This window comes from Ranitomeya imitator, chromosome 5, assembly GCF_032444005.1.
Source record: "Ranitomeya imitator isolate aRanImi1 chromosome 5, aRanImi1.pri, whole genome shotgun sequence".
Lineage (NCBI taxonomy): Eukaryota > Metazoa > Chordata > Amphibia > Anura > Dendrobatidae > Ranitomeya > Ranitomeya imitator.
The window spans coordinates 67,487,877-67,504,856 of NC_091286.1; the positions used below are offsets into that span (position 1 = coordinate 67,487,877).

At 38.9% G+C, this 16,980-nt stretch overlaps 1 protein-coding gene across 6 annotated transcripts in view; it reads right to left on the reverse strand.

Moving 5' to 3' along the window:
• MACROD2 (mono-ADP ribosylhydrolase 2) overlaps positions 1 to 16,980 on the reverse strand; it is a 2,991,260-nt gene that overhangs the window by 2,172,567 nt on the left and 801,713 nt on the right. For all 6 annotated transcript variants that reach the window (XM_069768762.1, XM_069768759.1, XM_069768757.1 and 3 more), the window contains exon 4: positions 3,080 to 3,109. In XM_069768762.1, coding sequence (XP_069624863.1) covers positions 3,080 to 3,109 — 30 coding nt within the window. The remainder of the gene's footprint in view (positions 1 to 3,079; positions 3,110 to 16,980) is intronic.

Sequence of the window (16,980 nt, forward strand, 5' to 3'; positions counted from 1 at the left end):
GAACAAAAGATGATGAATTGAGGGTGGTGGACGAGGACAGCAAATAATGATGGATTGAGGGTGGGGAACAAGGAAAAGCAAATAATAATGGATTGGGGGTGAGAAATGGGGGACAGCAAATAATGATGGATTGAGTGTGGCGTACATTAAAAGATAATGAATTGAAGACGAGGGAGGAGAGCAAATGGTGAATTGAGGGTGGGGAGAGTAAATGATATATTGAGTGTGGGGGAGACAAAATGATGATTAAGTGAGGGTGGGAGAGCGGACATGACAATGAATTGGGGCAGAGGGGGGCATGTAAATATAATGAATCGGGGGAGCGGGTGGTACAGAGTGGGGGGTGTTGAGAATGGGCTGGTGCGATCTTTCTTATGAGCATGTGCAGTATGGCATATTAGGGGATACTGCAGGGACTTGTGCAGTTGCGACATGTATGCTGACATGCGCAGTGTGATATGGTAGTAAAGACGACAGTGAGCAGCCACGGTGATGTCGCAAACCCGGAAGTGTCTGTGAACATAAGTTGAATGCACTCGGAAATAATGGAGACTGTACGGCAGATTTTTTAGTCCCCAATATGAGTAGGTGATTGGCAGTGAGCAGCGCAATGGATATAACAACATAACAATATAGGAGGTACTTTGAATAGGATTTATAATTTTGTATACCATCTGGTATGGTTAGTACCAGAGAGACTAAGAGATGGTACCCAGGGTATATCTGTCATAATATTGAGGGTAATTAGGATACCTTTGGTATAATGGGGGATGTGACAGAAAATATTATTGGCTCTTGCTATACACCCTGGGATTGGATGACCTTAGGTAATGTCAGAATCTAGGCCTTATAAGGCCCAGAGCCCTGGTTGTAGGACATGAGTTCATGTGATATATTAGTGTCCCCTTTATACTAAACTGACCTGAGCGGATTTTATGATTATCCATTAGTAGTCTAATAAAAGTTAAATTTTAGGTCTTAAGTTAGGGATTATTTGCCTTTTGGCAAGTAATTCATATTTTGTTAACCTGCGCTGGCTTTGGACAGCAGTTTTGTGTGTTTTATAGAGAATGCACGAGTGTGACTGGTAATGAATTGGGGCAAAGATCACAGGTTCTAATTAATTTATATATTTATTGGGTGGGGAAAGTGGCTATAGTTAGTGGGGGCGCAATGGTGGCTTATAATTTATATTTGGAATGGTGGGTTTCATAATAACTTATTATATATTAATGGTAGGTGCACATTTGTGTTCAGCTGCATAGTGTAGAATTTGGGGAAAATGTGGGGAATGTGCTCAGGAAGCAGTGCTATAGATAACTGTGTGAGACGAGTCCTGGCTGAAAGAATTGATGGTGGTCTGCGCTGGATTAAGAAGAACAGCAAAGATAAATAACTACTTGCGGAAAAGAAAACAGCTGACCGCACTACCGCTACTCCAACCAAGACGTTGAGAACTCACAGCTTGCAGCCAGCCGGCAGACCAGAGGTGCTCAGCCGGAACGAACATCAGCGATGCAGGTAACAAAGAAGAAACTTGGCGGCACTCACCGGTCTTCAACACAGGTTTCTTTATTACATAACTTCACGGCACGGGGATGTATACAACAAGAGTAGCTGGCGAACGACGGCCGTTTCGCGCCCTTCTGAGTATTGGGTATTTTAAGAAATGTTTAATAGGTTAGGGTAGAGCCCTTCCAAAAGAGTATTTTGGCTGTGATGGCAGCTTAAAAAAATCTTTTGGTCATAACAGAAGCTGATGGCAATGTATGCGATATAGTTTCGATGGAAACGGTTAGTGTGTGCGATTGGGGAGGACGATGGATGAGGCGAAGCTGATGTGGAACCTGGGCGGAGTATTAAGGGGACCTGAAAATGCCAGAATGAGGCCTTGAATTCCTGGTGGCAGCTTTGTTATCCATATTTTGGTTTTATCCATATAGTTCATCTATTGTCATGATACATTTAGCCTAGTTTATCAATTCAAGCATGCTTTAAATCCTGCACTTTACACCTTCTGCCCATATATAATTGTTTGGTTTAACTTTATTAAACTGCTTAGAGTGCACTAACTGTAGTGCATTTAAAGTGTTTGCCTAATTTCTGATAGAAATCCACCCTTTATGGTAATGCAGAGCAGGAGGGAGTGTTCCCTTATTCCAGGGGCCCCTGGTTGGTACTAATCAACTGTGACTTGGGGTGCCAATCCTTTAGCATTTTGTACATATTTTCATTGCCGCTCAACATAAAGCAGATCACAAGCTGTTGGAGCCAGAAGTAAACAGCTGCAATGTCCTTGGTAGCATTTATTTCCCCGTAGCGCCATCACCAGTAACGAAGCACTACATGGACTGTATCACTCTGGAGGATCTAGCTTGTCCATCGATTGTATAGACGCTGTTCTGTCTATATATTAGATAATTATATCAAAACTAGAGTTCCTTAGGCTATTGTTCACATGTCCAGTAACCATCAGAGAGAATGGATCCAGAATCCATCAGAGGACAAAAAAAGTTGTGCATTCACAGTTTTTCAGGTTAATTTCAGTTATTCTCAGCTGGATCTGGGTGTTTCTTTTTTTTTTATCATTAAAGTCTATGGAAAATAGATCCGTCAAGCAGCCATTCGGTTTTCTCCCATTTGAAAATGATCCTTTTCTTGCTTACTGGATCAATTCCAAAAAGACAATTAGTTTAAAGTTCACATGTTCAGTAGTATGTGTTAAATATCTATTTTTCCACCTAAAGTAAGCAAAAAACGGATCCTTTTCAAATGGAAAAAAAACAGAAATGGATGGCTTATTAACAGATTCATTTTTTATAGACTTCAATGTAAAAAAAAAAAAAAGCGGATCCAGTTGAAATCAATTTTTTTCAGGAGGACAAAAAAGTTGCATCTGCACAACATTTTTGTCAGCGAATTGCTGAATCCGTTCTAAAGGATGAATACTGGACATGTGAACATGGTCTTAGAATTTGTTCACGATAAAACACAGTTATGTAAAAAATAAATAAATAAATTAGTACTCACATCAATATAGGAGCAGATTTACAAGATATAAAATAGATAACAGACTCACCTCCCCCACCGCCAAGAAGACTCGAGTTTGCTGAAAAAAAAACAAAAAAAAAACATTAAATGACAAATTCCATTAAAACTTTCAGGTCTATTACAATGAGAGCTGATAATGGCAGGATGAAGTTCATGAAAATAAACCTTTTATTGCCTTTCACATCCACCAGAGGATTTTTATTTTATTTTTTTACTGAACCTAAATTATTTTCACAGACTATGCATCAACAGTTTCATACCACACTTCAGATGATGAATCCTAAAGTATTTAATTAAAATGCTGTCAGGATATAACATTTTCTCAGCACAATGTCTACCGAAAAAAATCTCACATTATCTAAATACCATCACTTACGTCTTCTTTGAAGACATTTTGTTTGGAATGAGATTGGAAGGCCGGGAAGTAGAAGGCAGAAAACAGGATTAGTTAACTATGACAAGGAATAGAGAAACTTTCAATTTAAGATTTGTGGGAAAAATAAAAAGCACCTAGGCAAAGCTGACTTACTGAATCTCGAGAGGTATTTTCCTGCTCAACCGCAGAGTTATTGGAAAAAGATACATAAAATTTAGAACAACCTTGCACTGCGATTTCTAATTCCACAAAAAAGTTTTCATCTCTAATTGGACAATTCTAAATATTGAAACCAAGAGAAGCTGTACACATGGCACACTAAAATACAGCGGTTATCAACGCTGGAATTAATTTCTCAAGCATTGGTTTCCTGACAAAATTTACATAAGCAAAATAAAATAAGTAATACCCTTCCTAATTGAGAAATAGCTATTTTAAGGACAAGTTTCTATTAATGTAACAAATCATATTACGCTCTCCACATTGCTATCTGCTGGTGGCTTCTCTCGAGGAGAATAAGGCGATCGGCTCTCCAACATCAGAAATGTTTGATTGACATTTTCCCCAATAATCAGTTGGTCCACGCCCCAATATACATTAGGGATTCGGAAGAACCCATTAACTCTGCTGGCATTAGTCTAATGTGTATGGGAGGCTTTAGTCTTTCATGTTGGAAAAAACATTGACCAACCTGACTAATAAATTAGATAGATACCTCGAAAAGGATGCACTCTAACTTAGTACCCCTTCTGTGATTGTTCTACATTTCTGAAGAAGAGAGCAAAGCCATCAGTTCCAAAGAAGTGAATAAAGCAGTGGTGAGCACTGCGCACTACTACTACAGTCATACAAGAGGCTTTCTAGCCCCCCCGCTCATGTGAATGGTGGGGTTCTAGCTGCTGTTCTTCCAGTGATTATACATTTAGCACCTATCCTATGGATTTCCATACGACACCTGAGGCGGCGCTTGCATAGCTTGATATCCGGGCAGTCTTAAATAAAATGGTGCCAGCTCAATTAATTCTCTAAAGAACATAATTGAGAAAAAGATCTCAATCTGCTAAAGTACCTCCACTGGCATCATGTTATTGAAAACTGCCAGAACATCAATCTGCGCAAGCACAACTCGTGGTAAGGAAAATCCAGGGCAAACTTTCAAAGAGGAGACAAGTCACTCATAAAGCAGTGACCTGTCATACAGAAACCAAATGCAGGCAGAGGGTCCGGGGCAGGGGCCAAAGACCCTGAACACAGTTCCACCCCTACGCATCTAAAGCAAATTACATCAAAACTTCAAACGCAGATTAAACAACCAACATGAGGATACCTGCACTAGAAGTTATCTATTTAATCAGTATAAAAGCACCATTTTGGCCATGCCTTTACATTAAAATGTGAAATTGTGCTGATAAGTTCTCCCTTTTACAACCAATGACGTGTCCTGGCATTTGATGCAGGCTCTGGCGCTGAGCCTGCATCTTTCCTGGTACAGGATAGCTGATTTGATCAGATGTCATGTGCCTCTAACAGCTGAGGCTGGATTTGCGATCCACCCGAGACTGTCAATCTATGACATTGGCATTTAATTTGCGCAGACCAGATATGCATCATAAGACACGTCCATTAGCGCTCCTGTCACGTGATTGCGGGACGCCGATTGGTTGTCATTCGGGATGAGTGAATATGGTTCGATAAGGTGTTAGCACATGAGCATGCTTGGCTAACAGTGTCTTTGACGTGCTTGAAAAATATATTTGAGTCCCCGTGGCTGCATGTCTCACAGCTGCTCAACAGCCGCAACACATGTTTGTTAAGCAACATCTGCATGTGTTGCGACTGTCAAACAGCATTGAGGAATGCAGCCACAGGTACTGAAAGTTACCTTATCCAAGCACATTCGCTCATCACTAGTAGTCCTGACAACCGGGGGTCTGGAGAAGACCCCTGTGCCTGTTATTGTGCACCTTGTATGAATGCCGGAGCGTGGTGGGTGTTTATAAGAGATTATTACTTCTGCTACACATTATTTAATGAAACATATTGGAGCATGCCCAAGTCACATTAAGGGAGCACATTCGCTCATCACTAACGCATACATTTTTTTGCCTAAACCATGTCATCTCGAATTTTAGCCAAAGAAACATGGTGTGATATTAGTGATGTGTTCAGTCTCTTGGTTACCCTTGAAAACACAGGATATGACATTAGAATCAAAACAATGAAAACGTGGATTCAGTATTAAAATAATCTGCCTTCCCTGTGAGGCCTCCATTCTAATATCTCTACACATACAGTGTGTGGACTGTGTGCGCCACCGTCCAGCTTTCTGCACATAGTCATTATGTCTACATCATGTTTTGTAATATAATGCTGTGAACAAGATGTTTTTGTGTCTCTGATTTCAGACTATTCTGATCTTTTAGAACCAAGATGAGAAAAGCAGAAACTAAATAACCGATGTCCAGGTGGATTATGTTAATAAGTGCCATAGTGTCACAAAATCGAATTCACACATCATAGTCTTTGATGTCGGTTTCAGCAAAGTTTTTTTTCTTAAAGTCAATTTAAAAAACACACAACTAAGACGACTTCTTTATTCTTCTCCGTATTTTAGGTTGCATCAAAAACAGCATCAATGTTCAAAAACAGTAAAGGAAAACAGCAATGCAGCATTTTGTGCTGCACTTTTTTATGCAAATGATAAAATCTTGAGTTTCAGTAAAAGCCATGAGATTTCAGAAATTTCATGCACGATTGCTTATTTTTTTTTTTTTTTTTACTGAATCTGAGAACTGCAGCATTTTTAAAAAATCTGCATCAAGTCAATGTTTTCAGTGTTTTTGTAGTGTTTTTTTATCAATAGAAATCAATGGGAAAGTGCAAAAACACTGCAAAAAATGCAACAAATATTTCTGGAAGGTTTTTGAAGCTTTTTTTGGTAACTAAAACTAAATTTATTAAATATGTACTGAAGACATAGCGCATATCAAATGTGTACAATAAAAACTGCTGCGACAAAAACACAGCAAAATAGGCATTATTAGAGCTTAGAGTAGCATTTTTACTGCCAATAAAGCAGGTTTTGACAGCAGAAAAAAACAGAAAAATTGCTGCTTGTGAACATAGCTAAAGGCTTATATAAAAGGTTGGAGAGTGACTGCTAGTCTACTAAACTGCTTGGCTGTAACCCAGTATTCTCAACGTAACAAATTGTTGAAAAACTACAGCTCTTGGTATGGTTGGAAAGCTGTACTGCAAGTCAGGAGACTAACTTCAGTCAATTTGGTGTCACTCGAGCACTTAGATTAGCGCTCACTATAATAGTATATTGGCTGTATGACTATTATTGACTGAAAACGGGGATATCAACAGTTTAAGCTGATGCGCTAATGTGTATGGGGTACCAGCCAACTGATTGTCGGGACGAGTGGTCGATCACGCATGTCTCATTTCAGACTGCTGATTGTATTGTTCTCCCGGATTTAAGCAGGTAGAAGAGATGTCTGGTGGTGACTTTCTCAGAAAATCCCAAGTGTGCTCAGACTATCAAACTCTCTTCTGTAAGGAAGAGAATGCAAAAATGGCTGTTAGACCATCGATTGGTCAAAGCATTGTTCAACCAAAAGCCTATATCTAATATGTACGGCTGACTTAATTCTCTCACTGGAGTGGCTGTGGCAGAGGCAAAGGCAAAGTAACCTTCTTCCAAACCGTTATATGAATCACCTGGAAACGTTCTTTTGTTAAGTTTATTCGCAGACACTAAAAACTAGGAGAGTTAGGATTAAATCCAGAAGAGGAGTGTCACATGTGTCAGGAAAGTAGAATGATTGACAGCACTGAATGTCAACAAGAGGTGAGCAATCATAACAAGTAGTTTAACGTCAGCAACAATCTACAAAAGTAGTCACAAATCGTGACTTGACTTCACATTCAGTACATCCAGTGTCTGCACATCGCTAAAATGCCAGCAGTGCACAGTAATATAATGAAAGGTTCTTCTTAGACCATTAAAGGCATGAGAAGTACTTAGCCCTACGCCTGTCCAAAGGTGTCAGCAAATTCATGTTCTACAATGATATAATACAAGCAAGAATGAGCCAATGTTGTAAAACACATGCTTCAAAAACCCAACGCATTAAATTCGAGATTTGTGTTGTCACGCATATATTATAGTAAGTATTGAAGGCCAAAAAGTAGCTCATGGTATATTGACAGACTTCACAAGCTCAGGGGTGAGGGTCAGAGAATTGGAACCATTACAGAGATATGAATAAATATGATAAGATTATGAAAAAAGTTTTCATTGTAGCCGACTGGCTGCTGACATTTATTATGCTTTGCTTTTATAGCGCCATCATATACCACAATGCTTTAGTAACATTATCATCACTGTCCCCATTGGAGCTCACAATCTAGATTCAGCTATTAAGTATGTCTTTGGAGTGTGGTCAGAAACCCACACAAACACAGGGAGAACATAGAAAACTCAATACAGATATTGTCCTTGATGGGATTTTAACCTAGGACCCCAGTGCTGCAAAGCAACAATTTAGCACAAAGACAATGCACCTTTTACAGAGTGGCACTCACGTATTTAGTACATCTCAGAATGGAGTCCACACAAAAAAATCTCACACTAAAAAAGCTTTGCCACAGTTAATTTTAAAGTAATTGCAGTAGGTTCTTTAACTGGGGCATCCTGAATTGTACAAAAAAAAACAAACAAACCTTTTTTCACAACCAGAAACAGAATTATTTTTGTGAATGTGGGTAAGCTGCAATACTATGAATAAGTATAATACTATAGTAATCAATCCTGACAACCCTTTTTAAAAAAGTCACCAAAAATTAAACAAAAAAAGTTACCATAATTACACACACACACACACACACACACATTGCATATGTATATCACACACACTACATATGTATACACAAACATACACAGCTCAAAAAAAATATATAAAGGAAACACTAAAATACCACATTCTAGACATCACTGAACTAAATATTCCTGTTGCAAATCTTTGCTAATTACATAATGAGAACAATAAAAACCAAAATAATCAATGTAAACCAAAATTAATATCACATGCAGGTCTGGATTTGGAATGATAATCAAAATCAAAGTGGAAAATAAAATCAAAGGCTGATCCAAATTCAGTGGAAATGCCTCACCACCAGGTAATGATAGTTACTAGTGTGTGTGGCCTCCACGTGGATGTATGACCTCCCTACAATGCCTGGGCACGCTTTTGATAAGGCAGTGATGACGGATCTTCTCCCATACCTGGATTAAAGCATGCGTCAACTCCTGGACAGTCTGTGGTGTAATGTGGCGTTGGTGGATGCAACAAGAAATGTCCTTGATGTGCTTGATTGGATTCAAGTCCAGCGAATGGCTAGCACATGGAAGGCTATGTGTCCCTTCAAAGAAAAGCCTCACCGCATAATTTCTGACCCACAGCCAAACCAGTCATGCTGGAGGATGTTGCAGGCAGAACGTTTTCCACACCGTCTCCAGATTCTGTCACATCTGTTGCATGTGCACAGTTTGAATCTACTCTCATACATGAATAGCACTGGGCGCCAATGTCGAGTCAGCCAATCTTGGTGATCTCTGACAGATGCCAATAGCCCTGCATGGTGTTGGGTAGTGATGAGAGAGTGTACTCGTTGCTCGGGTTTTTTAGAGCACGCTCGGGTGACCTCCGAGTATTTATGACTGCTCGGAGATTAAGTTTTCATTGCGGCAGCTGAATGATTTACAGCTACTAACCAGGCTGAGTACATGTCGGGGTTGCCTGGTTGCTAGGTAATCCCCACTTGTAATCAAGCTGGCTAATAGCTGTAAACCATTCAGCTGCCATGATGAAAACTCAATTTTCGAGCAGTCAAATACTCGGAGGTCACCAGAGCGTGCTCTGGAAAACCCCAGCAACGAGTATACTCGTTCATCACTAGTGTTGGGCTGTAAGCACAACACCCACTTGTGGACGTCGGGCCATCACATCACCCTCAAAGAGATGGTTTCTGACCGTTTGAGCAGACACATGTATGTTAGTGGGCTGCTGGAGGTCATTTAGCAGGGTTCTGACACTGCTCCTCCATGCACAAGAGGAGGTAGTCCTGCTGCTAGGTTGTTGCCCTACGACCCCTCAATGTCTCCTGGTGTACTGGCCTGGTCTGAACACTGTGCTGATAGGAACAGCTACTCTTCTTGCCATAGCTAGCATTGATGTGTCATCCTGGATGAGCTACACTACCTGAGCACCTTCTGTGGGTTGTACACACCTTCTCATGCACTGTACAGTACGTGTGAAGCAATGCTGCCAAAGTACCAGTCTTTTATAGGGGTTGTCTTGCTAATTGTCTATCATTTGTACCTGTTGTCGATTCCATTTGCTTAAGAGCAGGGGAAATTGATTCACAATCTGTGTTTTGTTAATAACTGGACAAGTTGATTTCACAGAAGTGTGAATGACTTGAAGTTGCATTGAGTTGTTTAACCCCTTTCCGACGTTGGGCATAATAATACGCACACGTCAGACTCGCTCCCTTTGATGTGGGCTCCAGTGCTGAGCCCACATCTTTCCCGTCACATGTCAGCCATTTTGAACAGCTGACATGTGCCTCTAACAGCCGTGGGTGGAATCGTGATCCACCCGTGGCTGTTAACCGGTTAAATGCAGCTGTCAGTCTCTGGCAGCGGCATGTAACTTGAGGTTCCAGGAAGCGCACCAGAAATCCCGCCCATCGTTTACCCTGTCCGTGATAGCAGGTCACCGATGGGTTGGCGTGACAACCAGATGTCTCTATGGTTGTCATAGCCAGATTGCTATGAGCGCCGCTTGGTGGTCGGCGCTCATAGCAAGTGAGCATTTCTGCTACATACAGACAATCTGATCATCGCTTGTATGTAGCAGAACTGATCGTAAAACTGCAGCTTCTAGTCTCCCATGGAGACTATTGAAGCTTGCAAAAAAATTAAGAAAAAATGTTTATAAAACAATATAAAAGTTCAAATCACCCCCATTTTGCCCCAATCAAAATAAAACAAATAAAAAAATCTAATATACACATATTTGGTATCGCCACATTCAGAATCGACCAATCAATGTAAAACAAATAATCTGATCGCTAAACGGCGTAAAGAGAAAAATCGTCAAAATGCCAGAATTACATTTTTTGATCACCGCTACAATGCAATAAAATGCAATAACTGTCGATCAAAAGATCTACACCAAAATGGTATCAATAAAAATGTCAGCTTGGTGCACAAAAATACGCCCTCAGCCAGCACCAAATCACGAAAAATTGAGACACTACAGGTCTCAGAAAATGATGCTTTTTTTTATTTTATTTTATTTTTTTTTTTTAAACCAAAGTTTGGATTTTTTTTCACCACTGAAATTAAAAAAACTAGACAGGTTTGTTATCTATGAACTTATGCAGAATCATAATGGCAGGTCAGTTTTAGCAATTAGTGAACATGGTAAAACAAAAAAAAAAAACCTGTGGAATTGCATTTTTTTTTATTTTTTTTTTTTGCAAATTCACCTCACTTGGAATTTTTTTTCCCATTTTCCAGTACACGATATGTTAGAACCAATGGTGTCGTTCAAAAGTACAACTTGTCCCGCAGAAGACAAGACATCATATGGCCATTTTGACCACAAAAAAAAGTTATGGCTCTGGGAAGAAGGGGAGCAAAAAACATAAAAGGAACATGGCCCGGGGGATGAGGGATTAAGAGTTCTCTTTATTTTTTTGAGCAGTGTAGATGTATACACAGATTTAGTTTTTTAGGATTTTAAACTCTTCGGCTACTTAACAATAATGACATCAGATAGTTTTTAATAGATAACGGATGGCCTACTTAAGGACCACATATACAGCACATTAAGTATTGTGCCTTACAGTAATAATTTAACATTGTTGTACTCATCTGCCTCTTTTATAAAACAAACCTCGTAAAAGGCTTTAGCAATTAAAAAATAAAAAACACATTTGACTGAATAGCATAAGCAAATACAGAATGAGTTGGGCTAAAAGAAAGGTATATGTACTAAAGAACTGAGCTCCACGCTTCAGAATGCTCAACAATAACCTGTGCTGATAGTATAGACAAGTGGCCCATTAAGGATCTTTTTTCTGACATTTAAATTTAAACATTTATTAAAAATATGAAGCAATTTCTCTTAAAATTCTCTATTGTGTCATTTGTGCCTTCATTTATACATTCCTGGTAAGAAAAACAGACAACTGGGTGTTACTGGTTTGGGGTGAGTCCCAACAAATCCTGGCATTGTTTATATTGAGAATGTCAGAACAGGGACATGCCAATTTGACAAGAGGAACAGTAACAGTTGTATTATTAAAAGGAAAACCAGAGGAACGACAACACAGCAAAATAAGGAAAAAGGTTTCAGAATTGTTATTTTATAGAGATACTTACATGACATGTCAGGAGAGCAAACAGGTTCACTTTAAGCAGACCGTGACTGTCTTTTTTGGTTGAAAGAAAAGTAATCTCCTTTCTAAAAGGAGACTGCAAATCGCATATCCTCAACTGCAGCCATGTCTTCCGATCCACACTAAAGGCATACAAGTACAGTCCTGCTCATCGTTATTAGCACCCCTTCAAATTTTTACTATTATACTATACTAGATGGCAGCCCGATTCTAAAGAATCGGGAGTCTAGAATCCATATATACTTTATTTATTCAAATGTAAGAATAATACAATTAATAAATAATAGTAAGAAAGAACAAAAATAATAGGCAGTATATGGAGAAAACACCAAACAAAAGTTCAAATGTGTGAAAATGTCACTGAACCACTTCACAACTAAATAGTTTTGGTAAATGGTATTATCATTTTTTTGACGAAATTCGGCAGGAGCTTGAAGAACGTCACTGGGCCCGCCTCCACGCAGTAGAAACTTGCTGTGAGGTAAATATTCAAAAATCACACCAAAATGGCGGGCGGAGTGTGTCACAGTACGGCACGTTTCTGATTGGTCGCTCGCAGCAGGCGGCAACCAATCAGACACTGGACACTGTTGACGTCACTTATCTCCGGACATTAGCTCCGGACATTAGCTCCGGACATTATCTCCGGACAAAGCCACGGAAGTAGTATTCTAGGCAATTAATCTCCGGACATTAGCTCCGGACATTAGCTCCGGACATTAGCTCCGGACAAAGCCACGGAAGTTGGCACAAATTGCAGGAAGTAGTATTCTAGGCAATTATATATTAGACAATATTTTCAAAAATTAATGTAAATGTACCAAAGTTATAGCCTCAGGATTTTATTATTAGTGGTGCAAAGTAATCCAACAATAAAACATTGAAATTGCAACATGTAAGTTGAAAAACAAAGAAAAAAATGAATAAACAGCATGTGGAGCAATAAATGCACCCTTAATTAATACTTGGCTGCACACCCTTTAGCAATGATGACAGCATCCAAACCTTTCTTGTAGCCATTGATCAGTTTCTCTGCACTAGTATTTTCTCCCACTCTTCATTTGCAGTTTGTTCAAGCTCTTGAATGTTTGCAGGTTTTTTTTTCTCAAATAGATGACACCCCAAAGATTTTCAGGATTCATTGTTGGCAATTTTATAACAGTCCTTTTTTTTCTTTATACAACCATTTCTGTGTACTTTTTGATGTTTGCTTAAGGTCATCTTCTTGCTGGAGGACACATGATCTTCGACTCAAACCAAGGTTTCTTACAATGTTTAGGACATTTCGCTCTAAAATCTCTTCATAATTCTCTTATTTCATTATTTTTGTGATACAGTCAAGGTCTCCAGTACCAGACAGCACAGCAACCCCACAGCATTATGGATCCTCCACTATGCTTAACTGTTGGTAGGGTGTTCATTTCCTTATAAGCTTCATTGCGCCGTCTGTAAACAAACTGTTGCATTGCACTGCCAAAAGCTCTATTTTTATTTCATCTGTCCAGATAACAATTTCCCAAAAGGATTGTGGTTTATCAAGGTACTCTTTGGAAAAGATCAGTTGTTCCTTTTTATGTCTTTTCTTCAGCAATGGTTTCTTCCTTTGCTTTCGTCCATAAAGCTGTGCTTAGTTTAGTATGTGGCATATTGTAGTTGTTGGAACCATGACCCCCAGACTGATCCAGGATGGCCTTCAGGTTTTTGGATGTTTGACATGGTGTTTTTTTTCCACCATTCGCACCAACCTTCAAAGACATCTCTTGTCATTTTTCCTCTATTCCCCCATGACCAGGGAGGTTCTTGAAGATTCTATGCTTGACAAACTTCTTAATCATATTGAACACTGATGAAACGGAGATACCATGGTCTTTGGAGGTGGCTTTATACCACTGTAACAAAGAAAAAGGGCCCACAATGTGGCTTTTTAAAACACTTAAGTCATCATTCAGTGGCTAATTCAATGCAAGCTTTAGGTTTTCCTATTTTTCCCTCCCATTGTTTTTTGTTTTAAATTATTGTTTATCATTTGCTCTTTTGTATTTAACATGAGAGCCCTATACAAAAAAACTTTCACGTGATTTCGCATTATGTACTTAAACTTCATGGGTTCAATATGAGCAGGACTGTACATTTGCCATGTAGCGACTGTTTTTGTATTTTTTGATAATTGTCAAAAATAAATTAAATTTAAAAGATTAAACTGGAAAATCTAACAAAAATGTATCACTATAAGAAAAGTTGGGATAGTTATAGTCCACTTACAAGTAGATTATGACTCAGCGATCACTCATTCAATGCCTTTGCCCATTACTGGATGGACAGACAACTGTAATGTGATGTTTATAGATGGATGTAAAAAGGACTCAAGAGTGAGGACAGACGAAGAAGAAAATAATCTATTTCTTTTCTTGTCCCCAGCTCAACTGTTTGCATGAAGCATTTCACTGACATCTCTCCCATGAGATCATTGCTCTCTTTGTGGAACATCCATCTTGCCTCCATTCAAGTGTCAAAAGTAAAAGAGGAAAGGGACAAATTAAACGATCCTCCTCAGTACAAGATCTTACCTTGATAGTATTGACCACGATGGAACAGGAATTCTCTGGAACCATATTATAGAGTGGTTTTATGACAGCTGACAGTACATTTAATAGCTTTAAAGAAGTTTGCAAAATATAAAATAATAATGCAAGGGGAAAATAGTAGTAGAAAAAGAGATTACCGTAAGTAACTATTTTTATAGGATAAAAAATACTCCTATTTTAACATTAATTGCAGTCTTACGTTGGGAGGCCAACACGGACAGGTTAACACAGGGCTGTTTGGTAAACAGTAGGCAAAACCAGGATTGTGGAATGTAAGGGTTTGTTCACAAGATGCATTTTTCCTGCTGGAAAAAAAAAACCTTGCGTTCTATACTAACAGCAATGCGAATGAGATTTCTGAAATCTGACGTACTTGCTGCCTTTATTTTATTTATTTTTTTTTACTAACAGATTTGACCCAAAGGGTTTTTTTTCCAGTTCTGCAGCATGTCAATTCTTTCAGTACTCTTGCAGCGTTTTTCATGCATTCAAATGGATGAGAAAAAAGGCAAGTAAAAATTCATTAGAAATGCATGCAAAAGATATAAAAGAAAAGCACCTATTTTAAGCAGTGTTCTTCCTACAACCACTCGAGCATTTGTCTTTTTTGCTGCAGAAAAATCTGCTGCAAATGTTTGTACATACCCTAAGGGAACATTTACCCCTACTAATATATTCCGTTGTTGGTTTACATGCAGATATGATGTTGGAAAGATTACCGCCTTCTGTTGCAAAAAGTTAAATCTATAATGAAAAACAGTAGAAATTGATATGCTATGGATTTATAATCAATGGTGAACGTCAATTTCTACAGCAGATTTTTCCCCATAGCATGTTGGTGCTCTCGTGAAGGCTCAGCTCAGCCAAAGTTCGGAGTATCCTGCAGCTAGGCTGTATGGCCACATTTTTAACCATTTCTACCAAAACAAGGCCAGTCTAACATCACAAATTTTGGGGACTTTCCCAAAATAATAATGTGTGATGATCTCCACTAAAAACAATCATTTACACACAACAAATATTAGAGGTGTCCAGGTCATGAAATGTTTAGCACCACCCTAAGCAAACAAGATGACCTAGAGTACAATGTAAGCCAATGACCTTCTGACAAATTGTCTTTGTATATTAGCTCCCATTATCTTTCTACTATACAAATAATATGTAATAACTAAAGCTACCTGTAAAGCAATCAAGGACCCCATACACATTAGACATATGAGGGCTGAACCCGCCAATATCACAGCTTCAGATGAAGCATTGTCCGGCCAACAGCTTTCCAATGTGTATGACCGGCTTCATCTGGAGTTTATGACAATCAGATATTTTTACGATAAGCACAGTTTCATTAATTATCAGATGCAACATAGCTAAGTGAATATGTTCTGAAATTATCAAATCTGAATTTGCCATATTCGTGCCGTATTGGTACTCTATTTGTGATGAATATATGTTCCGAAAATATTCGTTCATTTCTACTCCCATTGACTCCAATGATGTTTAGCTTAGATCGTAATTCGAACCGAATATTGATAAATTAGCTCAACTGTAGTTAAAATATCTAAAAACTTTTCCGATCTACAATTATATAACTTAATTTCTTGTGTCCTATGTGTAAGCTAAAACTCATAAAACAATTTAAAAAGAGTCAACACAGAATGACTGTTCAAACCAAGTGCAGGCGCTCGGTGCACTCGTGGCATGGCCAAACATTTAAGTGCACCTTCCTACCTACTTGTTTTCCATCTCCACCAATCTATGGCTCTCTAAAGCCAGAGCTGTCAAAAAAATGAGTGGCTGGAGATAGAGGGGAAATTAGTAGGCGGGAAGGTGTATTTAACTGTTTGGCAATGCCATGAGCGAACCGAGCATCTGTACTTGGTTTGAACAGTCATTCTGTGCGGACAAACTCTCGCTAATACGTGGCATTTTCTTTAAAACAATAGAAGTAACATTTCCAATTCTGGATTATGAGTGTTTGAGAATCCGTCATGTAACTCACTAAGCACGATATGTTTCTGGTTAATGTCTTTACGCTATAGACCCGTCAGCAAACACAGCCAAAAACATTTTAATGGGGGAAATGATTCATAAGAAGCACTAATCAATGTCACAAGACTAAAAGAAAGGAAGAGACATTTGCCAATACTATGGACAGATTTTAGTTCATCAATAAAACATCAGAGCTGCGGAGCCGCGAGTTGGGTAATTTATGAGTGCGGTGGATACAGAGCTTCATACATGCTTGCAGAGACTTTCTTACGTGTCACTACATTTTGTTTGATCTGGCTGCTGAGGAAAAATGGGAACAGCAAGACACTTGGCTAAGCAGAATCGTGAGCGGCTCTGCTTAGAAGCAGGGGGGCGATCTTCCTCCGGTGTTCGTTCATTTTAACATAATTATATTTTATGTATAATAGAGCAATCATCTAACGCCACAATAACCACATTCCACTTGAAATACATTATTGATACGTAGTTCCCTTGTAAATG